Source organism: Vombatus ursinus, unplaced genomic scaffold (assembly GCF_900497805.2).
Source record: "Vombatus ursinus unplaced genomic scaffold, bare-nosed wombat genome assembly UNPS02014813.1, whole genome shotgun sequence".
NCBI classification, from domain to species: Eukaryota; Metazoa; Chordata; class Mammalia; order Diprotodontia; family Vombatidae; genus Vombatus; species Vombatus ursinus.
The window spans coordinates 21,538,558-21,564,716 of NW_020954591.1; the positions used below are offsets into that span (position 1 = coordinate 21,538,558).

Consider the following 26,159-nt stretch of genomic DNA (forward strand, 5'->3'; position numbering starts at 1 on the left):
AATTACTAGATCTTCCAGATTTCTTACCAAGATAAAGATATGTAGTTACAATTTTTATATCTACTGTTGACTCATTATAGAAGAATTGTATTTGAAAAGTATTGGTAAATGTTCTGAATGATTTTGTTTTTTAAAACTTTGAAAGTAGGCCCTCATGTGCTATCTTATTTCTTCATTGTTCAGTTTTAAAAGGAGAGGAACCAAATGGTAAGTTCTCAGGTTGAGTTAAAACCTCCAGTCTTGGGTGATTTGTTTTTGTTTTTGTATAATAAGCTCCTTTCCCTTTTTAAAAATTCATAACTTGTTCCTTTTGTAAAGTAGTACTTCTTTATACTTTGATTTGTATTCTGTGTTGCAGAAATGTCTATAAATTGTTACTTGTGGTATTAAACTTTCTCCATTGCTGTAAGCTTTTTCACAGAATATATGAATAACTGAAACCTAATTTCTTACAGGAACCATCTGTCTTTCTAACTTGGCTTAGTTTTTTTTCCTTTTGAGGTAATGAGGAACAAAAAAAATCCTCACGTTTTTACCCCCCCCCCCCCCAATTTTTTTTTGATGGCCTCCAGTGTTGGTCTTAAAGCCACTGTTTCATGTTTCTCAGTGACTATGTTTTGAAGATTTGAATGAGATCTCAAAGATAAGTAAAAGTCATATTCCTAAGTTGTAATTCATATTTTAAATTTTCTTATGACCCAGGGATGTGTCCAAGGTTTTAACTCTTAAATGTAAAGATCTTATGTAAAACATCTTCTCAATTTCTCTTGGACAAGAAAAAACAAGCCACAGCATAATCCTAGGTTTCATGGTGTTTGCTCAATGATGAGAATTTTTTTTCCTTATTTCATATTCTCTGATAATTTTTCCCACAGTCTTGAATGAATTGAATCAGATTTCTAATTAAGTTTTACTGGGTTCATATGATTTGCTCATTTTGCAAAAATGCAGGCATTTTGTGAGCGTAAGGTTTCTTAAAGAATGTCTTCCTGCTACATTAATCTTGTGATGTACTAAATATATTACGTGCTTGTTTATACACAGTGTGTTTGAAGCATTGAACCTATTTGGAAACTGAGAGTGTTTTGGTAGGAATTATGGGAGGACATTATAAGGGAAAAAAGAAAAGTAAAGGCATTTTAATCCTGGGAAATGAGCATTCTTGTAGTGCCTTTTCAGTTGGCAAAAGTAATGTTTGCAAAAGCCACATTAACAAGAAAGATAATATACATGTAAATTAGCATTTTCACATGAAATGCCAGAATCATATGGATGGCGGGGTGTGGTGCTTCAATTAAAAGAAGGTAGAGGGAGTAAGGATAATTTATTTTTGACATGATATAAAAGCTTATGATGGAGATACTCCTGTCATTTGTTTTTCAGCAGTGAAGAGAATATTACCTCATTTTCAATTTACAAGTGTCTGTTTTAAAAGTTAAATAAATTTCTCTTTGAGTTTCTGGCCCTATTTATTAGTGCCTGTGCACTATTCATCATAGATATTACTTCATCTGCAATTATGTATTATTTATGTGGACAGTTCATAGTTTAAGTTAATAGCTATTTTTATAAATCTTGTAACCTATATTAGTGGTTATCTTTGGAGAAAATTTGAAAAAACCTTCTGGCATAATAATATTTTATGTCCTATTATGTCAGTGAAAGTTGTCAAGAACTAATTAAATATATGGAATAAGGACCAATTGGACTTTTTTCTTCTGCATTGTTAATTATTTGTCAGATAACTATTGTGTTTTAGATGTTAATTCTTCAACAATCTAATTTCATTGATTCTGGCACAATTTCCCATCAACTCTGTATTTAGAAATTTCATTGTTCCCCTACCACTCATCCCCTCAAAAAATCCATCCCTTTGTAGTTAATTTTTATGGATTAGTGGAAATTCTCAAATGATGGTGATCATGGAACAACAAAGAATGTAATCCTTCTCAGGTCTTGTATTTTTCTAAGGTTTATGTTGTCATAACATAGACTTTCTACATATGCTTTGAGAGCTCAATCTCTTTGTCATAGTGAGTTAAGTCATTGGAATAGAATTTAAATAGAAGTATGCTAGGTATTAAGGGTAAGTATTTTTTGATGGTTTACTTAAATATGAAGCATGACTGAAGCATAATATCATTTTCATTTTTTATTGTTTCTGGCATTCAAATACTTAAAACATTTTCCCTTTGAATTTTTGAGCAGGAAACATTTTTAAAGGGATTGTTGTTGAGACACAAATGGCAATTTGACTTTCAACATAACTTGCTAAAAATTGCTTTTGAGAGCATCTTCACCTTTCATTTTTTATACAATTTGAAATGTTGATCATTGAGGACAGATGGTAAAGCAGTCTTCTTTTAGAGGTGTTATGTCAAAATGGTTTTTAGAGGTTCTTAACTAATAGTTTTTTGTAGGTTTCTAACCTGAATTTGTAATTTGTGGCAAATAAACTTTAGTTGGATGTGTAAAATTTCAAACTAGTTCTTGGAAATGAGATCAAAATGAGAAGCTGAACACTGAGCCTTAATTGTTATTGTAATTAGTCTCAATATTCCTGTCATAATAGTCATTGAGATCCCAAGATGCTAGTCAAAATGGATGGTATTGCTACAAGTCGAATTTTGGTGGTGGGTGGGTTGAAAATGATGATGGTGACATAACAAAGTAGAATGGTTGCCTTGCACAGTTTTGGTCCTATGATCCCTCTACCTCTTAAAAAGTGTTCTTGTTTTTGCTGTAGTTTTAAATACATACACATATATACGTACGTACATACATACATACACATACATATATATACACACATACCTACACACATGTATATGTTACATGTATGTGTGCATATATTGAGTTCTTGTAGTATAGTTTGATTTCTCATGAAATGCCTTTCACATGTTAATACTGATTTAGGAAAAAAAACTGCATTTAAATCCAAAAGAGTGGAGTCCAAATACAGTTTTTCCTTTATTCTCAAGTTTTTTTACTGGTAGAATATCTCTTGCTGGTTTTTGAAATTCTTAATGATGTCATCTTCCATAACTATATACCTTAACATAAACAGGATTTTTATTTAGTCTTAACAGGAGCTGTGAGAAAAGGACTTCTTTGACACAATAGTTACGTCCTTTCAGATGAGATGAATCATCAAATTTGTGAGAGAGCTGTATTTTGTTTCTGTGGTCAGCAGTGATCCTCACCACTTTTAGTTTGGGTTGGGCAACGTGGTTGAAGCATTCATAGACCTTTACATTTGTGGCTTCATTTGCTTGAAGTGTGTAGTTTCAGAACACCAAAAATGTCTTTTTCCCTGTCTCTAGTTCTTCCAATAACTTACTCAACTAGTCCTAACTTCATAGTAAGTTCTACATATTAAGAATTTAGGAAGACAAATGAATGGTTTCTGGATATTGTGAAGCTCATCATCATAGAAATAGAATTAGGAATATTTAAATTTTGGGAATGCTAATTAACAAATTTGTTAAACAATTGGATATATGTGTTGAAGACTTGAGTTAGATTCAGTACTTGTTGGTGGATTTGGGAGCACTGTGGGAAAGAAACCGAATAGAAACAATGGAAAATGCTCATCCTTTTTTCCCCTTTTCCTTAATTAATTAATTGATTGATTGATTTTTAGTTTTCAGCATTCATTTCCATAAAATTTTGAGTTCTAAATTTTCTCCACCTCTTTCCCCACCTTCCTCCCCAAGATGGCATACAATCTGATATGTGCTGTACATAGATGTTCATATTGAACATATTTTTACATTAGTCATGTTGTAAAGAAGGATTAGATCCAATGTGAGGAACCATGAAAAAGAAGAAACAAACAAAAATAAGAGAGCAAATAGTATGCTTTGATCTGCATTCTGACTGCATAGTTCTTTTTCTGGATGTGGATAGCAGAAAATGCTCATCTTTTATAAAATGTAGTAGAAAAAAGTGTAATTAGAAGTCCTGGACTTTTGCCTTTCTACTTAGTAATTACTTGACTTGAGCTAGTGATTTAATGTCTCCTGTTTTTCTTTTCATCATTTTGTAAAATGAAGTGGTAAGAATAAGTTCCATTTCAATTCTCAATTTTCTGATCCTATTAAATAGTGGACAGCACCGAATCTTACCTTGACAAGAGAATTAAAGGGGTGTACCTCCCATAGATATAGCAGGTACATACAGTGCATAATGAACAGGGTGCCATTGAAGCACCTTGAAGTAGGTGAATGAAGAAGAATGAATAATAGTTTAGCCATGTGCTAACTTCTTTAATTTAAATGGGTTCCTTAAAGTTTCTTAAATTCTTGTGGGTGGTACCCAGGGTAGATGCTTTATATAATGATGGTGATGACAACGATAATAAAAATACATTTGATTGGACCTTGTTCTGTGCTCTAACTTGTAAAAGCCTAAGGAAGATACTGAAAGAGACAAAATGAGAAGCCTAGACAATTTTCAAACTCATTAGGTGTGTTGCCTGTAATCCAGCTATCTAGAAGACTGAGGCTGAAAGATCTCTTGAGGTGCAGTGGGCTGTGCTGATCTTGTGTCTAAACTAAGTTCAGCATCATTATGGTGAGTCTCTGATTGGGCTGTCCATCACATTTCCTTCTGAGTGGCCCTTATATTTCTGCCTTGGGTGAGATGGGGTAACCTAGTTGTAAAAAGTTAAACTCAACATAAATATTTTCCCAAGCCAAAAAAAAAAAGATTAATTTTTTTATGCTCTTTATTAATTATCCATTTGACTCCGTGGTAAAAGTCTTTAAGGCTTGATTACTTGACTTTACAAGATATGATTATATTATCTTCTGTATTGTTTTAAAAAAATTTATAATCCCAGGAAGAAAAACTCTTAGGGAATAATCATTGCACTTTTTTACCTTTCTCATTCTGCTTCTAACCTTATATCTTATTTGGTCAGAATTCTCTCCTCCTCCACTCCACAGTACTCATAGCACAAAATCATTCTAATGGCTATTCCCTTGGTAATTTAAATGAAATATATTATATCTTTACAGTCGGGGTTTAATTTCATTTATTTATTTATGGTCTACATTGCAGATTTACCTCTTAACAGACTTTATTAAGGATCAGAAAGGCAGCCTGAAATAGTGCAAAGAATGCTGTAGTTGGACATGGGCAGGAGAGATTTGTGTCTCCTGACACTTAATTTCTTTGTGACCATGGATAAATCAAATAATCACATAACTTCTTGTTCCTCGGTTGTGTCATCTGTAATAAGATTATAATGACAGCCAAGTACGTAGCTTACGAGTTGGTTCTGAGAATAGATCATTCAAAAAGCTAAACATTTTCTGTGTGCCAGATACTGTTAAGTATTTGGGATGCATTAGAAAGAGTGAAATAATTCATGTTCTTATAGAACTTGAGAAAGTATGTAAAACTCATTGTAAGCCTTGAAATGATATATAACAGTTAAATATTAGAAATCTGAATATGGTATTTCTGGAGCTTTTTTTTTTTCTTCTATTAATTGGACCAGTGACATTAAAAATCATTTTGCATATCACCTTGGCATTAATGGTATAAACTCTTGATGAAGACATAGTTAATGTCTAGATTCAAGCAACAGTCATCAGTAGGTTAGTGGTTTTAGTGCATAAATTCATGCAGGCTTACTAAAATCTGCTGAACTTTTTTTCCGTGACTTTTTTTATTTTGTTTTCTCCCCAGTTACATGTAAAAAATAATTTTTAACAATTATTTCTAAAACTTTGAGTTGCAAGTTCTCTCTCTTTCCTCTCCACCCCCCATTGAGAAGGCAAGCAATTCATATAGGTTGTACATGTGTAGTTACGTAAAACACTTCCATAGTAGCCATGTTGTGAAAGACTAACTATATTTCCCTCCATCCTATCCTGCCTCCCATTTATTCTGTTCTCTCCTTTCACCCTGGGCATCTTCAAAAGTATTTGCTTCTGATTACCCCCTCCCCCAATCTAGCCTCCCTTCTATCCCTTCACCTCTACTGTCCTGTAGGGTGAGATAAATTTCTGTACCCAGTTGAGTGTGTATGTGTGTTATTCCCTCTTTAAGCCAATTCTGATGAGAGTAAGGTTCACTCATTCCTTATTACCTCCCGCCCTTCCTTTTACTATAAAAGCTTTTTCTTGCCTCTTTTATGTGAGATAATTTACCCCATTCTACCTCTCCCTTTCTCTTTCTCCCAGTACATTCCTCTCTCACCCCTCTCAGTACATTCCTCTCTCACCCCTTCTAGAGCTTTTAATGAAAATTCTGAATGACAAAATGGATTCAAGACCATTTGGAGCTATATTTCAGGCACACCAACATGGACTAAAGGATAGGTAATAAATTTATGACATTTTACTTGAAAACAAGGCTTGCATAAAAAGTGTCTGATTTATAGCTTAATATGACTATAAGACTGGAGCACATTTTACTGGAGTGAATTTTATTGGAATAAATTTTTCATCAAATTGGAAATTGGTGTGATTACATTAGTGTATTAGACTTTTACTTTCTGTTATCAAATAATTAAAGTAACTCAGAAGACCCTTATTATCCCCTTACATGTGCCAGAAATTAATTAAAATGCCTGCTATAATAAAAGGTGTCTATACTTTAAAAAAACCTCTTTAAGTGGGGAGCCTGATAAAATAGAATTACTAGTAGACATTTGCATGTTTGTTAAAAGTAGAAAAAAATTGGTGGGAGCTAGAATAGTTGGAGAGGTTTCATGAAGAAGTTAATAACTTAGATATTGAATGAAGTATGTTTTACAGAAGCCCAGTGAGTAAGAAAGTTAGAGATGGAGCAGTGGTATTTGCAGTGGCATAGAGGGAAGAAATAATTAGTACTTAGTTTGAAGAAGCTGAAGAGTCCAGTTTTATTGGAATACATATTTTGTTTTCCAAAGTAGTACAAATAGCTATTTTGTAGGGGGATGAATTATTGAAGGATTTGAAATTTAGGAGAATTTAGACTTGATGCAATTTATTTACGATAATGAGTTTAATAGTACTATATACGAGGAAACTACCAGGACTGTTACAACAGTGTAAACCTTAATAATCAGTTACTTTGGAAATTCATTTGTATTTAGTGTTAGGCCCTCTAGACCTGACATTTCTACCTCCTTATGGGGTGGATAAGCAATATGATTTTAGTTGAGTAGTGTACTAAGAGTCCTAGGAGAACCTTTGTTCTAGTCCTACCTGGGCATTTCGTTAGTTGGCTAAGCTAATTGAATTCTGTGAACCTACATCTCCTGTGTAGACTCGTGATAGGATTTTGGAGCTAGGAAAAAAATGGAAATTCTGTGAGATTTTTGTTCATTCTTAATTCTCTTCCTTTTTTTGTCCAGTGATCTCCCTTTCACTTTCCTGATTTTAGACTCTGAATCACAAGAACTTTGTTAGACTTAAGTAAGAAAGTTTTTGCACATTTAAGTTATTTTTTGCTCTACCTCCACTCCTGATTATGGCTAATATTTCTGTGATACATGAATATATTTATAAGGAAGAAGTTAAGTGTCATTGTCTTGGAAGGGACTTAATTGTATATAATAGTAATTTATCTGAGAGTGTAGTATCAGTAATATAGCCAGTTAAAGTTTAGAACTTTAGAAGAAAGAACTTGATTTAGAACTTGTGAAGTTTCTTCAGTAAAAGCTAAGATAGGTGTAGCTGAGTTAAATGATGTATATGTTGTTTCTAGAAATAATTTTGTGTCTCTGGTGAAATTTTTCCCAGAATAGTAAATTTTCAAAGAAAATTTTCCGTATTTTTCTGATTTTATAAATCATTTTTTAAATATCTCAAATGAAAGCTCTTATTGCAGACGTGATGGTTGCAGCTTTTATCTTGTTTTCTGGACTAAATATTCTTGATCTCTACGTTTATTGAGTCATTCTGTTTTGAGTGAGTTCCCTCCTTGAAGGTAAGGCTTATGTTACCTATCTCTTAAAGCAAAAATCAAAACAGTCTTTTTATAGTCTCTTGTGTATCTTCATGTATTTTAATTTGTTTTTCTCAGTTTAAGTGAACTTTAATTTCGGATTAATGTCCCCTGAAATTGAAGAAAAACAAATTCTAACAAAACTTGGATGTAATTATTTTTATTTATCATAAAAAGTGACTGATTATTGACTTTTTCTGGGAAATCGACACTATAATAACTTATACAAATATTTCCTGCAAACCCCATTTTGGTATACTGATGTTAGTACATTTTAATGAAGAATAAAGATTTGTGACACTCAATCAAAGTATATGTTAATAGGGCCATTATCTGGTATGCCTTTTTTTTTTTTTTTTTTTCCTTTTTGGTTGGTGATTTGTTTTTTGTTTTTTTGTTTGTTTGTTTGTTTGTTTGTTTGTTTTGGACAGATTTTCCCTTTGATAATATACAGTTTAGTTTCTGGTAATCATCAGTGTTCAATAATAGATTTTCAGCTTACTTTAGCCATAGTTTGGATCAAGTTCTATAGGTAAGCTACTTAAAAATTCATTTCATAGTTAGTAAACAATCATTTAGTAAAATGCCAGACACTGTTATAAACACTGGGGATATAGAGAAAGGCAAAAACAATTCCAGTTCTCCAGGATCTCATGTTCAGATTGTGTGAATCTGTGGTTGTGGTAGGCAACATGTAAATAAGATACATACAAAAATGGTGGGAGGAACTGTCAGAAGGGAAAGCACTAGCAACTTGGGGTCCAAGATAGGCTTCCTACAGAAGATGAGATCTGAATTGGGTTTTGAAGAAAGTGGGGAAGTGCAAAGCATTCCAGGGAGAAATAGCAAGTCAGCCAGGAAAGGGGGTTTGTAGAATGTGTGAAAGGGAGAGTAAAGTATAAGAGACTGAAAAAGTTGATGATGGGAGTAGGTTAGGACACTCTTGAAATGAGGAGGAATTAATATTTGATCCTAGAGGTCATAGGGATACATTGTATCTTAATGAGCAGAAGGTAGGTGGTGAGATCTGCTGCTGCTATTTGTTCTTCATTCATGAAAAGGATATGACATCAGGGAGGTGATGCCATGACATGTAAGTGAAATGAATTTAAATGAGGAAAGGCTGTGCAAAGTAACCAGCCTCACTTTCTCCTCTGGAGCCATCTGGATCAGGATGCAGTGGGAGACCTTTGCTTTTTTAAGCTAAGATCTTTAACAGGTCTCAGTTTGACTGAAGCAATGCCCAATCAGTGATTAAGGCTAGGTGAGAGGCAGAGAATGGCCTCTTTTACCTACTTGAAGAAAAAAAATCTGTCTGTGAGATCTACACTTAGGGGAAATCTTATTGGCAACTCAGTGAAAGATGGATTTAGTAGGGAGAGTTTGGGAGATCACTTATAAAGATGGCTATTGTAATTCAGATGAGGAGTGATAAGGGCCTAAACTTTAGTGTTTGTGTGATGATGACACAAAAGTTTTCGTGCCTTGATGATTTGGATGAAAGGTAGTGGGTGTCCTTGACAAAATAAGGAATCTTTGCAGAAAGTATGATTTCGAGGGAAAGATAATAAATTCTGTTGTTTTTTTTTGTTGTTGTTGTTGTTGTTGTTTTTTGTTTTGTTTTTTTGTTTTGTGGTTTTTTTTTTTTTTTTTTTTTTTTTTTTTGGTGAGCCATTTGGGGTTAAGTAACTTGCCCAGAGTCACACAGCTAGTGTTATGTGTCTGAGGCTGGATTTGAACTCAGGTCCTCCTGACTCCAGGGCCAATGCTTTATCTACTGCGCCACCTAGCTGCCTTATGAATTATGTTTTGAAAAGGCCAATTTGGTATTCCTGAAAGACAAAGTAGGTCAAGATGTTGAAAAAGAAGTTGGTGATTCATAACTACAACTCAGGAGAGGGACTAGGGCTGGAATATCTATCTTATCTATGAATCATCTGCATAGTTAGACAGAATAGATTCACAAAAGAAGGGGGTCCAGAACATAACCTTTGGAGAAACCCAAGATTAATGGGCTTATATAACATGGATGAAGAACCATAAAAGAACTAACAATTCACATCATTTATGTGAAGTATAGTTGCATAGATGTTTTGAGCATAGATGTTGCTCAAAACAGTTTGGTAATTCCTCTTTCAAATTGTCTTCAGACCCCTTGTACAGTCTACATAAGAAAACCAGTCATTACTTTAATGCCCTTTCATGACTTATATTTAATACTTAGGAATGTTTGCTTCTGAATGGGTTTTGGCTGTTTACAAAACTTTCTTTCACCTTTGGGTGATTTGCTTCCCACCACTGAAGAATATTGAGAATATTGTGTATACTCAGATTATTTCAAAGAAGGATATTTTTAGTGTTTAAATAATAGCTCTGAAAGTGACACAATTGAATGGAACACCTGCTACTTCCATTTTAAAATTAGGCTTTTTAAAGAAAATTTTTGTAAAATATTTACATGGGAATATAGTATAGTAGGGTTTCATTTCTTTAATATTTTTTCACTTGATTTATGATAAATGTTGCCTTATGATTTGAAATTGCTTAGCTTTTTGTGGAAATTTTGCTTTTAAAATAATTCAAAATACATTTCTTTTCCTTCTAAGGCTGTTTCAAATATAACATCTTCTCTTCCATTTTCAACATTATCCACAGCATTTAGAACTTGAAGATGTATAGTGTCACTCCTAATGAGTCAGTAATGAGATGTAAGAGGAATAAGAAGCTATGTTGGATGATTGTAGATAGTGGATATCCCTTATTGATGGTATAGTATTATCATATGCTGTAAATTGTTAATAATGTCAAATCTTAGGTGGGGGGTGCGGTTGGCTTTTTAATTGAATTTAAGAGCTATTGACTTCATAAAGGTCCCATGGTTACGAATAAGTATTCATCAGTATTGCAAATTCTTGTTTAAACATTTCACTACAGTCAGATACTCTTAGCTGATGTTATTTTGTAATGCTCCTGTTCTTGTAAAACATTTATTAATATATTTAGTAATTAAGATTTAATTTAGTTTATAAAGTTAAATATATTGATTTGTCTTTTAGGGAAAAAAACACTTATTGCAGCAATAGTAGTATTTATTAATTTACTTTGGCTAGTTTATATTTTATATTTTCATGCTTTTGAGGGCACTGTAATTTATCAAGTTAAGAGGCAGTGTTACATATTGAGCCAGTTTGGGAATCAACAAAACTTGGATTCAAGTTTTGCCTTTTGACGTTCCTGTTGGCTGTGTGAGCCTGTGCAAGTCATTTAACCTTCACGTGCTCCAAATTGTTCTCTAAAACTATTAAGTTTAAGAGTAGTGGCAATGTACTGTGCCACAAGGAATTTTCCTATATCAATGAAATCTCAGATCTTTGTATACCCCCCCAAATATCTGTCTGTCTAAATATATGTATAAATACACACATGTGCATGTATGTATAAAACCTAATTTACATAGATTAAGAAGTTTTCCTAACTTTATAAACTAAATTGGAAATTGAGTTGTCCTGTCAAATGTCATTTATTACACAGGCAAAGGTAATTTAAAAACTTTCTGGCTACTACCTGACTTTGTCGGTAAGAAATGAAGAAAGTAGAGAATATTTTAATAATATTAAGTGGAAGATGGCTAGTAAATTTTGAGATGGTAACAGTGAACCAATATTTATAGGAATAGCTAAATGAGTAGATGTTGTTTTAAAAGAAAGGTGGGTAAAAATGGTTTGTTTTTTTCCTGTTACACCTTTTGTTACTTCCTAAGGTGTGTGGACAAGATATATAAAAAAATTTTTGTTGTTTTTTACTGTGTCTGCTCCTTTTTCCCTCCTTCCTCATTTTTAGCATACTTATATGGAATATCCCTTTGTGAGAAAATAAATTTTCTCTCATTTTATAATTTGGGTGTAGATTTTGTTTCATACGATTTTTGTAAAAACTTTAATATTTTTTAAAAAATCATTGAAACCATTGGAATTGTAATTTTGCTAAAAGTTGCCATTTATTTGCTTGATGGTATGTACTTTTTCTTTTTCTATTAATATTTAGAAATAATTTCTCAGAACAAATTTCATATTGTTACTTATTAAAGTAAAACAAACATATTTGTCATTCAATTCCAGGTACATCGAATTGTATTTTTTATAGCAGCTTTACTCTCATTCCTTTGAAAGTGGTTCAGAATAAGCTACCGTCATGCCTTTTGTTTACAAACCACATCCTAATTAACTGGACCAGAGAAATTTTATTTATTTACATTACTATAGCCTTGAAACTTAATCCTTGCCAAATATCTAGTAATTCAATGAAATTAAAAAATAAACTGATTATAATAAAATGCAAACAGTCACCACTTCTGCATCAGTGGTGTAAGGAACATACTGGTATGTTTCTCTAGTAACAAGTCATTAATATTATTCACTAAAATTATTTTAAAAATCATGAATTGGTTTTTGAAATTCTTTTCTTTAAGTTCTCATTTTCCTTCCTTGATATAAAATCAAGGGTTTATATTAGAGTTGATTCTAACTCATACTTTTACTAAAACAAATTTTTTTCCTACTCTAACCTTATTTTGTTTAATAAGCATTGCCTTTAGAATGCAGATTGATACGTAGTTTTCATATTTAGAAGATATGTGCTATCTGTTTTTAAGGAATAATTTATTCTGATAGTATTATTTTAGCTGTGTCAGGAAGTGGTGGATGATTTTATTTACTAAAGTCAGTTGACATAATTAACAGGTTGGAAGAAAAACCACCACAAAAGAGCCTTAGTTTTATCTATAGAAATGAATAGCATTTATTTAACTTTCAGAACTATAAATATGTGAGGGTTTTTTCCTGAAAATGTATTTTCAGTCCAAGTAACGTACAAACTTGATGTTTCTAATTGTGCCCACAACTTCATAAGTAACATACTTTATGTGTTTAACCTTCTCTTTTTGGTTTAACATTGGGTGCGAAAACCTTCCTTTCCCTATTTATTCATACACTAGATTCTTATGTTATGAAATCAAGTAGAATAGCTGACTTTGAGCTCCTTAGTCGTCTTCTATTTCTTTTCTGTTGGGTGGCTCTATTTTTCCTTCAGGGTGTAACAAGGAAGCAAGTGGCAAAGATTGTAGATGGGTAAGTAATTGTTTTTGTAGGGGGTGAGTCAAGATAACAGTTCTGCTTGGCAGAATTGTACATCTCTACTCTTCCATTTTGACAGGTATGGATTTTAAAACCCTACTTAAATATGATCATTTTAAAAAAAAGAAAAACCCTACGTGGGCTTTGTTTAGAGTATTATTTTATAGGGTTTATGCATATTGTATAGGGTTATTTTCCAGTAGTTCTTTAGTCTGATAGATAGAATTGCTAGTTTCAATATGGAAATAAAGCATTAACAGATAACCTTTCTAATTTTTTTTTTAATGTGGTGAGATATAATGCCAAAATTGGTGGAATGTTTTGTTTTTCGAAAAGTTTGGCTTTATAATATTCTGATAAGTAAAGAATTTTCCATGTGCAGTTTTGGTTTGACCAGAAATAGGCATGTTATTTGACTTGTACCCGTACAAGGATTTTACTTAGATATTTTTAGGTTATAAAACATTGCCCACAGTTTACTATCCATTATTTCTCATTTTTCTGTCCTTTCTGATAACTTCTAATGAGAAAAGTGAGTTGTATTGATGATCCACCTATTTTTTTTTTTTACACAGAATGACAATATTTCCTTCACATAGATGTAGAGTATATTACAGGGTAGTACCTTTGCTCTTTTCTAATGCACATTTTTATTAGTTTTTTAAGTGGGTGTGGGAGAGCATTCTTTAAAGGTCAGGGTCTTGTTTAGTATTAAAGATTTCTGTTACTATTCCTTGACCTCAAATTCTTAAATATAGTCCTGATCCTGTTTTCCTCCTTTAATTCCTTAAGGAAGAAAAGACAAGGAGATTAAATACCCTAAACTTACCATATATTCTATGTAAATGAAGATAATGGTAATTTCAGACAAATGTATTACTTCTGAAATATTGATACATTTACTAATAAAGGGTTTTGTTTTTCTTTTTTTAAAGTCACTGGCATAAAAATTGGACTTTGTGAGTTTTCCTGGAATCAAGCTCTGGTATTTTTCTTCTGTCATCAAATGTCTCTTATTACATATGGAATTCCTACAATTTCCCTATCATTTCATAGATGTTTTGATTTTATTTTGCCAGTGACATTGAAGAACAGTCTGCTTTGTTGTTATAATGGATAGCAGCCTCTTTGAAGCTCCCTAAGCCTTGTCAGAATAATGTTAGAGACAGGCTTCCTATAAAGTAAATAAAAACTAACATTGTTAGAATCCTATAATAAGTAGCATTGAGAGAGTGAGGATGAGCAAAATCTTCAGTAGCTACTCAATGTAATATTTCTCATTTACTTAGGATATTTTGTTTTGAAAATCAGCATTCCTTTTGAAAAGGTTTTTTTTTTCCATTTTCAGTTGCTTCATGTGAGGCTTTTGTTATTCAAAATGTGATTTTAAAATTGCTATAAAATGATGCTCATGTAGCCTTATAGGGTGTACTTTTCTGTGTTCAGTAATTTGAGTTAAGGTGAAAAACGATCTTTAGTGATTCTGCATCTTTCTGATAACGTTCATAACCATTTGCAGCCCCTTTACTATAAATTCCAACAATGTAACAGTGTTAACTGGCTTTTAAAATCATTTTTGAGGCTCTCCTCCCCTCATTATTTTCAGCTATTATGTTGCCTGGTAAATAACCTGTCATTTTGAATTTTCTTCTCAGCTTTTTATTTCAGCATGGATTTTGTGTGTCCCTTGGAAGTATTTTCTTTTGATTGCAACTTTCTTAATTGTAAAAGGGCAGGCTTTTTGGTCTAATTCTCACTGTTGAGAATTGGAAACATAATAAAAACATTTAATAATTTATCACTCAATTGTTCATTGTAAAAAAGTGTTGCAGACTATCTCTTAATTTAATGAATATTGAAAAGCGTAAGTACTAAAGGAGAAAAATGATGATAAAGACCTCTTAGAATTTATGTATTGCGGGTGTGTCATGTAGGTCTACTACTGAAAATAGAACTATTTCTTAGCTTTTATATAATGCACATTAGGAAGAGCTTTAACTTTAAATTCCTACATATGATGAAAAACATTTTCAACTCCTGCTTAATGAAATTTCCTCTTTTATAACTAGATAGGTATTTATCCCAGATGAAAAGCACTTCAACTCAATACTTGTACTCTGTCCCCTTTCCAGGTTACCAAAAAGTATCCTGCAGCAATCCACTTAGAGAAGTGGCCATTAGCCTTGAAGAGGACTAATTAAATGATGTTAGCAGAAGGAGGAATGGCTTTTTTTTTTGGTTTTGTGTATATTAAACAAGTATAAATGATTTAGAATTACGACCTTGATACACTATTGACTTTGCCTAGGGTCTGTAAAATAATAAAAATTCTGTAAAATAGCTATCATCTAAACTTTTTCTTCTCAGTAGATTTTTCCCTAGAATTAGGCTTATTTACTTTGAAGACTTAGTTTTAGACATCCTTAGATATAATGGAACTTGACTCAGGTTAGCTGTTTATATCTGCATTGAAAACAAAATGTTGAATTTCTTAAGGGAATAGTATTGTAAACAAACCAGTTTTAAGACCTGCGTAATGAATCTACATTCAGATTATTGCAGTCAGTCCTGGTTCCTTTACCATAAGAAAAATGTATTATCTAGAAAACTTGAATATAACACATATTTCTGTATCTTTCCTATATAGATAGGAAATAAAGGTGGTAATTTTTAAGTTTAAAAATCTAAGAAAAAATGAGTTTTTTAAGAGGTGAGGTATATGTGTAAAGGTAATTTGAGATTTTTCACAAAATTCAATACCTGTCATTAGGAGTCCTTATTGATAATAGGTTTAAGATTGGTCAAAGACAATATTAGGTCCTAGTAAATAAATATATGAAATTTATTTTCCTAAAAATTTAATAAGGTTTAAAAATAGAGTAATAATAAATGTATCAATGAAAATATACTTCCACCCCTATATTGAACTATTTTTACTGTTGCAAAACTAAGTGAAAAAGCTTTTGGTTCTCAAGTTCATTTTTATAAGACCCATATACTTTATATTTTTTTGAGTGCAACGGAGTTGATTCATTTATTCTCCAGTTTATTTCTGTTCTGGATGAGAGGGGTAACTGATGTAGACATGATATAAGCAGCATACTTTGATTATGAAGCAAATTATTTTTTAAATTTTTTAATCTTTTTAAATCAAAATGCCTAAAAGTCTCATATTTTTAGTGACACATTGTACCATACAATATTTAGCAATTAATGATGACTGTATCTTGAAATAAATGTTAAATTTTGTTCAGTGTACCCAAGGAAGTAATTAGAAAGAAAATACTTCAAAAAAATTGTTATTTTAATATTTCTTAAAAGGCTCATTACTTTATTATACAGTCTTGAAAAATGATGGCTATCTAAATATAATTTTCCTCTATGATGCTAAACAGGTGACATATTAATCATGCTCTCCTACCAATAGACTATAGCCCTGGTTGGAGTCCCTGCAAGGCTCTATTCAGTATTTATTTGATACATATTACCTGTGGATTTTCATGGTAAGAAAATGTCTGGAAATTAGAGCATTTTAAATGCAGTAGCTCATCAGTAGTACATCACTGGAAATGTATAAACATCTGTGCATGACTGATGTTTTAAGCTATTTCTCTTATGAAATGGAATTTTGGAGGGTTGCATTATGGAGGCTGGTTTTCAAGTATTTTGGCCCCGTGTAGGTACAGGTGCAAAAAAATATATATATATGTCCATCTTATGGCCTGAATATGTAAGGGCTTTGTAGATAATTGTTCCTTAAATAGATAAATGACACAAATTTAGCATCACTGGTTTTATGCGCTTTTTAGCTGACAAAGCTAGCCAATACACGAATAGTGTTGTTAGTTCACTGCATATTTTGAAAGGAAAAGGTGCCCTGGAAGATTTATTCTTATCATGTGTCTAGGTTGATCCATCAAAGTTAAAGCACAGCAAGGTAGTGTGCTGGGCACTTCCTTACTTCCCTCCTTACATCTAGTGTTCCTATTGAAGGGTTTTCTGATACCTACCTGTCTTGTACCTTTCAAAATTAATCACATGTTTCTATGACTTGCTCTGCAATAGCTGAGCCCCCACAGATTCCCATGTTATTGTGGTTGACCACATTATTTTAGTGCTGCAAATAAAACTCGGTTGAAGGGGGGAAAACCCTCAAAATCTATCTTTAAAATATTATTCATTTGACTATTTACTAGAGGGAAAAACCATAATCATTCTTCTTAGCTGAAAAAGATAGAGTAAAGCTAAGGGATAAATCTTATTTCATTTAAATTTTTAAGGAATTTTGTTTTAAAGTTAGTGTTTAAAGGAAATTTTTATTCTGTCAACTTTTGAATTTAAGCATGGAACCAGAGATTTCCAATTTTACTTCTGTGACTGGGGATGGAAATAACTACTGCTAAGTAAGAGTTGCTTTTGCATTGTATGAGATAGAAGGAAATAAGTTTTGGAGTGATAAGAAAAAGTGAGCATTGTAGCAATAGGATAACTAATTGAGAGGATGTTGACATTTTCATGAAATTATTCTTGTAGTGTGAACAATATATTGACATTTGTAATAATGTATACTAAAATCTTGGCTTTTTTTTTTTAGGTTCACTTAGTGATTCTAATAGTGATTGATTGCGAATTTTTTTGTACTTTTATCATGGAAAATGATGTCCCAAATTAATCTTTTGTTTTATTTTAGATGGGAAATATAAAATCATAAGAACGATAGGTTGACTGTGATAACTATGTTTACTTACAGAGAGAACAGGAAATGAGAATGGGTGATTTGGGTCCCCGTGGAGCAATAAACATGGGAGGTAGGGATTTGAAGCAAAAGGCTTCTGTAACTTACTTAAAATTCTTTGGGACTGTGTATGTTATTTATGGTGTTTACATTTTAATGACAGACTGATTTATACATTCATGGAATTAGTACTTTGGTGTTCATAGTGAAATCAGGTGTATTTCTTAAACTGTCAGTTGCAGTTAAATGTTTTAAGGTAATATGCCCAGAAGAAACCATGCATTTTGTTTAAATTTGAAAGCAATGAATGAGTCATTTTGGGGGGGGATGGGGGTGTGTCAATAGTTCTAACAAGCTTTCATTTTCATACTTCCTCTAACTTTCTGAAACAAGTAAGTTGAATGTAACTTTGCTAAAAAATAATTAATTATAAATGACAAATTTACATAAATATTTTCTGGGAACATTAGCTAAGCTTTCCATGGTTTATAGGATGGGCTTCAGATAGACTTACATTCAGCCTCCCTTTTGTTTGATCTTTTCTATTGGGACCAGAAGGTGTTACTATGACCCTTCTGAGAATTTGTAAATTCATTTAATTTCAAATTCAATTAAATTCAAAGTAAATGGAGAATTACCTTGTTCTTTTTGAATCTAAGTACTCTTGTATCATAACACTGTTGCCATTACTTATTAAAAATCTGTCATCCAGAGTTAATTGAAAACCTATTTTTGGACCCTTCCCTTGGGGAACTTTATTTTCGTGTTAGAGCTTGAGAGGAAGAATATACAATGACAAAAAAATTGTGTTTTACAGTTAACATAATACAATAAGATTAATTTTGAAATGGAGGCTAATTTCAAAATTAGTTAAGAGAGAGATTGTTATGGACTGGAGTACCTTAAGATGAGTTTGCATTATAAATTCAAGTTTTTAACATGAGATAACCTTGAAAAATTCAGAGGCCCCTGAAATAGTGAAGATTTTGTTTGCTTGACATTGTTTTTAATAGGAAGGATGAACAGCACAATTTATAAAATACTTTGATAAACAAGAGTACAAAAATTCTAAGATCTTTTCCAGAAATCTTTGGTATTAAAATTTAGATATTCTCAGTTCGTAAGTAAATGCCTCTCTTAACACTTCAAGTTAATTTTTTTTTTTTAACCTAGGAGGGGCTATCGGAATTCCTTCAGAGGGGCTCCTATATTATAGCCCATTTACATTGACTAGGTTGACATGATTAATGGAAGGACAGTAGGATAATATCTAGTAAATTTGACTTAGGAGTTTCTAGAATTCAGTTTAAATGGCCAGTTTAGACAATGTGAATTGCTAGTTAGGTTTCATATCAGTTCCTTGTTAAGGAACCTTTCTTTCTGAATGGTTGTGTCTGGTAGAGATGTGACTCTGGACTACTTTTTAATCAATCTTTCATCTTTAATACAGTAACATTCTATTATTTCAAATGGAACTTTGAATCAAATTGCATTTGATTCATTAATTAGGTGATATAAAATATTGGGCTCACTTTTATAAAAGAGGTTGTGGTTTTGTGTGTGTGTGTATGTGTTTAAGTTCCACAGGGTAAAATAATGTATTTGCTAAAGATGGAGATAAAATTCTTTGTCACTTCTTTGATTTCTTAAATACCACATAGGAGACTAATCTTTATTAACAGAAAGGGGAGTTTGATTTCTTAAATTTATCAGTAGTATTCTGTTTAGAATTAAAATATAGGCAGTCTCTAACTTACTTGTAAGTTAGAATAGCTTATCCAGAATGTATAACCTCATCCTTCCTAATGCTTTAGGAGACCTTAATACCGTGCCATTTGACCCCTAATGAAAATAATTGCGTGTTTTAAAGAATCTTTGTTGCCCCCAAGTAGAGTAAAGTGAAGAAGCTGAGGAAAGCAGAAATAATTTAGGTGGAATTGATCTGATCCCTGTGACAGGTTTAAATCATGTTTTCTGAATTTTTAGTTTTTCATTTGCTTTCCATTGCCTGAAATATCTCTAATGCTTCATTTGGTTTAGCCATTATATTTTTTTAAATGACAGTAGCTCTAGTTAGGATAATGGGACAAATGGCTGCAGTCTTTCAGATTATAAATCTGTAAATTAGTTCAGATTGCTATTATAGATCTCCAGGGAAGAAGGGAAGGTAAGTAATTTTGAAACATGGAATGTTTTAATAGGTCTAGGAATGAGAAAAATTCTTTCATACTAAAAGTAGGACCCACAATTAAGATTAATATTGTTGTAATTTATATCAATTACATGGGGACTTTAACAGGTTATTTTGAAGGATTAGCCTGAAAACTTCTTCAGCATCTTTTTTTTTTTTTTTTTTTTTTGGTTGGGCAGTGGGAGTTAAGGGACTTGCCCAGGGTCACACAGCTAGGAAGTGTTATGTATCTGAGGCTGGATTTGAATGCAGGTCCTCCTCAATCCAGGATCAGTGCTGTATCCACCTAGCTGCCCCTCTTTACCATTATTCATAAAGGAAAAGTGTATGTCAGTATTATTTGATTTACTAGTAGACCATTACCTGTAAGTTGGGAACTGCCTATATTGTTAGTATTTAATAGAAGTCTCTTGATTTATACATTTTACCAAAGAAAAGGATAATAAACAGAATATTAAATCTATATGTAGTCCTTGTACTTACAGTTGTAGGGTATAGTTATTATACCCCATTTATGGTTTAAATTCTATGCTAGTCTATTATGATGGCAATAACTATGTAATATAAAAATTAAAAGCCCCAGCTTTTAACCCATTGCTAGTAATATGTGCTATCTTGGATTCCATGAAAACAAGAGAGTTTGCAAAAATGGGTCCTTTGATGAGTTAGTTATATTGATATTTCATTTGTATTTGTTTGTAGCTTATTTAAATTTAGAAACTCGCCTGAAATTCTGTCAATTTTTTTTAAGCTTTATGTAGGATATAGTATTTTTCCCCCATATCATTCACAAAAATCACTTGTTATTTTTGAACTCTGGTGTGGCTGTACTTAAAGATTATTTTCTAATAATATTATGTAATTGCACAAAAAAATAGTATTTTTTGTACTTTCTAGTCAGAAATTTGTCTGCTAGATATCTTAGAAAGGTAATGGGAATTTTTTCCCACTGATTTGCCTCCATTGTTATGTCTCGAAATACATATTTCCTTTATAGTATATAAGATGTATAAAGCGGATACATGATATCATTTTCCTATTACTCAACTTCCTTAACTACTGTTAGAAAATTATGTTGGTCCTAGTGGTAGGGAATTTATTAAATTGGGGAAGGTTATGTAATGTAATGCTATTTAATGTTGTTTAAATAAGGAAGTTTCTTATTGCTGCACTGCATTTTAGTTTTCAATAAATTTGATGCTTGATTTGCTTTCTTTACATTGGAGGCAATAATTGAGGGGAAAAAATCCATTTCAGAGCAAATAATTGAGCTAAATTAAAAACCTGAAGGAAAATGGTTTTGATCAATTAAAAAATTTCCATTTGTAGATCTCTTAAATATATTTTAAATGCATGTGAAATCTAAGATAGGACAGCTCTAAGTATAGATTGTTTTGCATAGATGCGTTTAGCCCAGCACCTGCTGGTAACCAAGGTCCTCCTCCAATGATGGGTATGAATATGAACAACAGAGGAACTATACCTGGCCCACCTCTGGGTCCTGGTCCTGCCTTGGGACCAGAAGGAGCTGCAAATATGGGAACTCCAATGATGCCAGATAATGGAGCAGTGGTAATGTATCATAAAACTTATTTTAACTCTATTCAGCTATATCATGATACACTTCTGCACCAAAGATAACTTCACACTTAGCACAATTTGGCATCTTTTTTTTTTTTTTTGACAGGCAAATTTGGCAAAATGGTTGTAGAATGTTAGATATTTTCAATATTGTTAAGAAAGCAGTTCTGATAGGTGCTCTTTAAATGAGATTATTGTGCTATGGTATTGTGCATGTGCATATTACTTGTGTAGTAATGAATACGACTAAAATTACCATATTATCTTTACATTTCACTGCATATAAAATGTTGCCTTTTACTCACATTTAAAACATTTGCATTATATAAAAAAAAATGGACAAGTATTTTAAGAGTTTTACTTGACCATATTTTTATTAATGTGTCAACAAATAGCCTTTACTTTTGTTGTGGGACCAAAAAATACGTTTGAATTAAGTCTTGTGAAGATTCTCACAATTCAAAAAGAATATTTAGAATAACTTGTTTAGAATAACTTTTTATATTCAAATTAGAATATGAATGATTTGTTTTTTACTTGGACATGTAGTTTGTATGTTATTGCTGCATTTCTTACTCTTAATTATATTTGAGTAAAATTTTAAGGAATATGGTTTAATGTTTGCATTAGAGTGTGAAGATATCTTTGGGTGGGCTAAAAACTTTAAATTTTAATTTCATTTGTTGCCATTTTTATTACATGTTCAGAATAGTAACCAGAATATGCATAATTTAAAAATATATATTTTTTGAGAATTGATTTGGTGGTTTTAGTTTATTCTAGATCTGTTTTATAGGTATAAAAGTATTTGATAAGTGAAATTTGCATGAAGAGGATTAGTTAGGGTGTGCTTTGTAGACTTTCTGAAATGGTAGAGTTCTTATCAACACAAAATAAAGATTATTCTGTGCCAAAATAGGAACCATTCAGAAGCATCATTTTTGTAGGATTAACAGTGCTCTGTATATTCTTATGAAGATGCAGTGCATGTTATAACACTTTGGGGTTTTTGTTTTTTGTTTTTTGGTTTTTTTTTTTTTTTTGTAATTTATGCATTTAAGTTGTGATGGATTACAGTAATAATAGCTAGTATTTTTATGGTGCTTTAAAGTTTGCAAAGCACATTACAGGCATTATCTTGTTTGAGGTCCAGGTGCTCTTTATTATTCCTATTTTACAGTTGAGGAAACAGGCCAAGAGAGGTTAAGTGACTTACCTAAGGTCACATAATTTTTTTTTAAACATATAAGTGTCAAGCACTTTGCTAAAGCACTTCTCAGATACTTTCTCATTCCATCCTCACAACAACTCTTCTAGGTAGGTGCTGTTATCATTCACATTTTATAGTTGGAGAAACTGAGGTAAATAAAGGTTAAGTATTTGCCTAGGTTCATACAGCTAGTAAGTGGCTGAAATTGAGCTCAGGTCTTTCTAATGTGTAGATCTAGCACTCTATCCATTACACCACCTTGCTGCCTCTGATAATATTTAAGTATCTGAGGCAGAGTTTGAACCCAGTTGTTCCTGGCTCCTAGTCCAGTCTTTCCATTGTACTATGATGCCTCTGTATGATGAAACATAATTTATATGTTGAGTGAATTTTTAATATTCCTAGGACTATGGATATTAAGTGTTGTATTCAGTAGTCTAAAAGCCTTTTTTAAGTTTGTTTTTTGTTTTTTTGTTTTTTTCTTTAGTTGGACAAGCTGTTAATTCTAAGTCTTAAATTGGCTTGGTCTCCTTAAGTCTTTTTTTTTTTTTTTTTTTTTAAATCCAGGGAAAGGTAGTATTCAAGACTATACTTGCCAGCATTAGTATTTTTAATGTGTTGTATGCTGTTTTTGTTTTTTTTTTTTTAAATAGAAATGTGAAAGCATGTGATACAGATTTTAGTGTAGCTATTACTAACTACTAGGTATTTTTGTCCAATAAATTTTTCAGTAATCTTTGAGAAATGGCCATATGCTTTCGACTTTACTGTTTATTATGATACATAGGGTATTTGAAATATTTTTTGCTTAAATAGAATATATTAATGAAGTATTTTTGACCATTTATTTATAAAATATTTCATTTTTTCTGTTGATTTTCAAAAATAAAGATTTATATTAAGAGAATGCCTCATAAGCCCTTTTTGAAGGAAATTATTTTCAATATGAAGTTAGTATACCATGCATCATAAAAATTAGTTTTCTTCTGTTTAATGAAATTGGGGCAAAGCATTAGCAATGTGTAATTCTTCAGCTGCCTTTTGCATAGTGACTAATTAAAATGCTCCTTTCTTCCTTCTATGTGTGATCCTGATTCTGCTGGACTTTCTGCTGAACTTCATGACACCACCACTTGGGATTTTGATAATTTTTTCATACTTTTAATATTTATTGTATTCTAAATGGACTTAATGTTTATTATGTGGTACAATAGCATAATGATAGATTTTCCCAAGGACCACCATCTCAGATGGGTTCACCTATGGGCAGTAGAACAGGCACTGAAACCCCTCAGACCCCAATGAGTGGTGTAGGTCCTGTGAGTGGTGGTCCTGGTGGCTTTGGTAGAGGAAGCCAAGGGGGAAACTTTGAAGGACCTAATAAACGTCGCAGATACTAAAGAATCTTTCAGTCCTTGCAATTTAGAGAGAAGAAAATTTAGTGGTATGCCTTTATAATTTTCTGAAAGAAATGGTTTTATTGTTAATGTAGTCTTTTCAAAGTTTCTTTTGTAAAACCTGAAGTTTTTGTATTTTTTTCTTTAGTAATACATAAGCTTTGTAGTCTAGAGTGGAAATGATGATGCTCATCATTGTGAAAGTCAAATGTGTTTGTGACTTTAGCTAAATATAGACATGCGATCGTACTGTAAAACTTGTGCAGATACTTGATCTCAATAAAGAAATCACTTTGAATAATTTGAAATATTAGTAGTAGTATGCTCCTTTAAAGTATTACCAAACTTGGCTGTACTAATAACATTTTGGTTGCATTAACTCAATAATGCCAGCTATTCAAAAAGCAAGAAGATTCCATGCTTTTTAGTTGTAAACTAGAAAGTAGCACTGGACTTTGCAAGATGTGTGGTTAATACCTGTTGTATTAAGGGGTTGAAAGATAGTGCAACATCTTGAAGAGCTGAACCTTTGTACAAACCCTTAATGTTCTGTAAAATCAAGGTTATGTTGTCTATGGTTTAATAGCTAGAATAGACCAGAAATATTAAGAAAATCTTTGTCCTGTGTTCAATTTTCCAAATAAATACTTTGATTCTTGGCTAAAGCTGCTTGAAGATGAATCTCCTTTGCTAATATATAGTTTTGTTCTAGAAAATATATTTGGACTTGTAATAATTAACTTTGTTATGTCAATATCAACACTTCAGCGTTTGTTAAAAACAAATTGTGTACATAGCAAATGTAGCAATTTCACCTCTGCCCCTTCCCCCCCGCCCCCCCCAAAAAGGTTTGGCTTTGTCCAGGATTGGGAGAGGTTAAAATGGATGTAGTTCCAGGGTTTGCTATGAAAAATTTCAATTAGATCTTTGATTAGATCAAACTGTTTGTTTATAGATCATAATTGGATTTATGTCCATTTTTTTTTTTATACTCTTGGGTACTGAAAGCCTTTGATTTTGAGCATTTTGTTTTCAAGACTGGCAGGTTCTTAAATAATGGTATCCAGTACTTTAATAATGTACTGTCATGATAAATAATCTTACCGTCTATGAATTACCTTCAAACATACCTGGGAAATGGTCAGCTGTTATGTCATCTTGCCATTTAGATCATTTTCAGTTTTGTAATCAGATTTACAGAACCTGTCCTACTACAAAATAATGCTTTCATTTTAAATTTAAATATTTACTTAAAACAGTAAGTTTACAACTTAAATAGTTGTTTATGAAACAACTTTTTCATGTGTTTCAGAATGATTTCTTTTTAACTTTTGGAAAAAAATTAAGTTTTAGGAGTAACAAATTATAACAAGAAATTCTAATCCATTACCTGTTGGCTTTTATTTCATGATATTTGCAATATTATGTGTATAGGATGGCCCACAAATCTTAATGTGATTTTAATCTATCAAAACTTAAGCATTTTGAGCCACCCTCTATAGCAGTTTTAAAAATGGAATGATTTCTTCCATTTGATCCTTTATATGATTTAAAATTTAAGCAGACTTTTCAGAAGTCTACCAACTTTTATTTTTTAATATAGATAGTAAAAAAAGATATATTTGAAATCTACTGCTCCTGTGTGCTAAGTTTTTTTTGGTAATTACAAAATGTCATGATTCTTTTTCTTAATTTTAATATTCAGTCACTGTTGTGTAGTTTAAACTTTTTTTTTTGAAAGTGTGCACTAGTATTGTCTGCACACACTTGTCTTAGGCAATTATTTGAACACAATAGATCGGTAAGAAATATAAGTGATAACTAGCCAAGTATGTTTTACTACCATTTGGGTTACTTTCTCTAGGTGTGAAGAAAGGGCAGTTATTTACTTGAGAAATTTTTTTTTTTAAAGCTTTGTCTCAATTATCATAATACCCTTGCAGTTAAACATACCTTATTGTTTGCATGT

General features: G+C 31.9%; 1 protein-coding gene across 1 annotated transcript in view; it reads left to right on the forward strand.

The window, feature by feature from the left end:
- PSPC1 (paraspeckle component 1) overlaps window positions 1-24,855 on the forward strand; it is a 59,670-nt gene extending 34,815 nt beyond the window's left edge. The window contains exons 7-9 of the mRNA XM_027877668.1: window positions 17,827-17,884; window positions 21,405-21,574; window positions 24,008-24,855. Coding sequence (XP_027733469.1) covers window positions 17,827-17,884; window positions 21,405-21,574; window positions 24,008-24,193 — 414 coding nt within the window. The 3' untranslated portion in view covers window positions 24,194-24,855. The remainder of the gene's footprint in view (window positions 1-17,826; window positions 17,885-21,404; window positions 21,575-24,007) is intronic.
- Window positions 24,856-26,159: the final 1,304 nt, after the last annotated feature.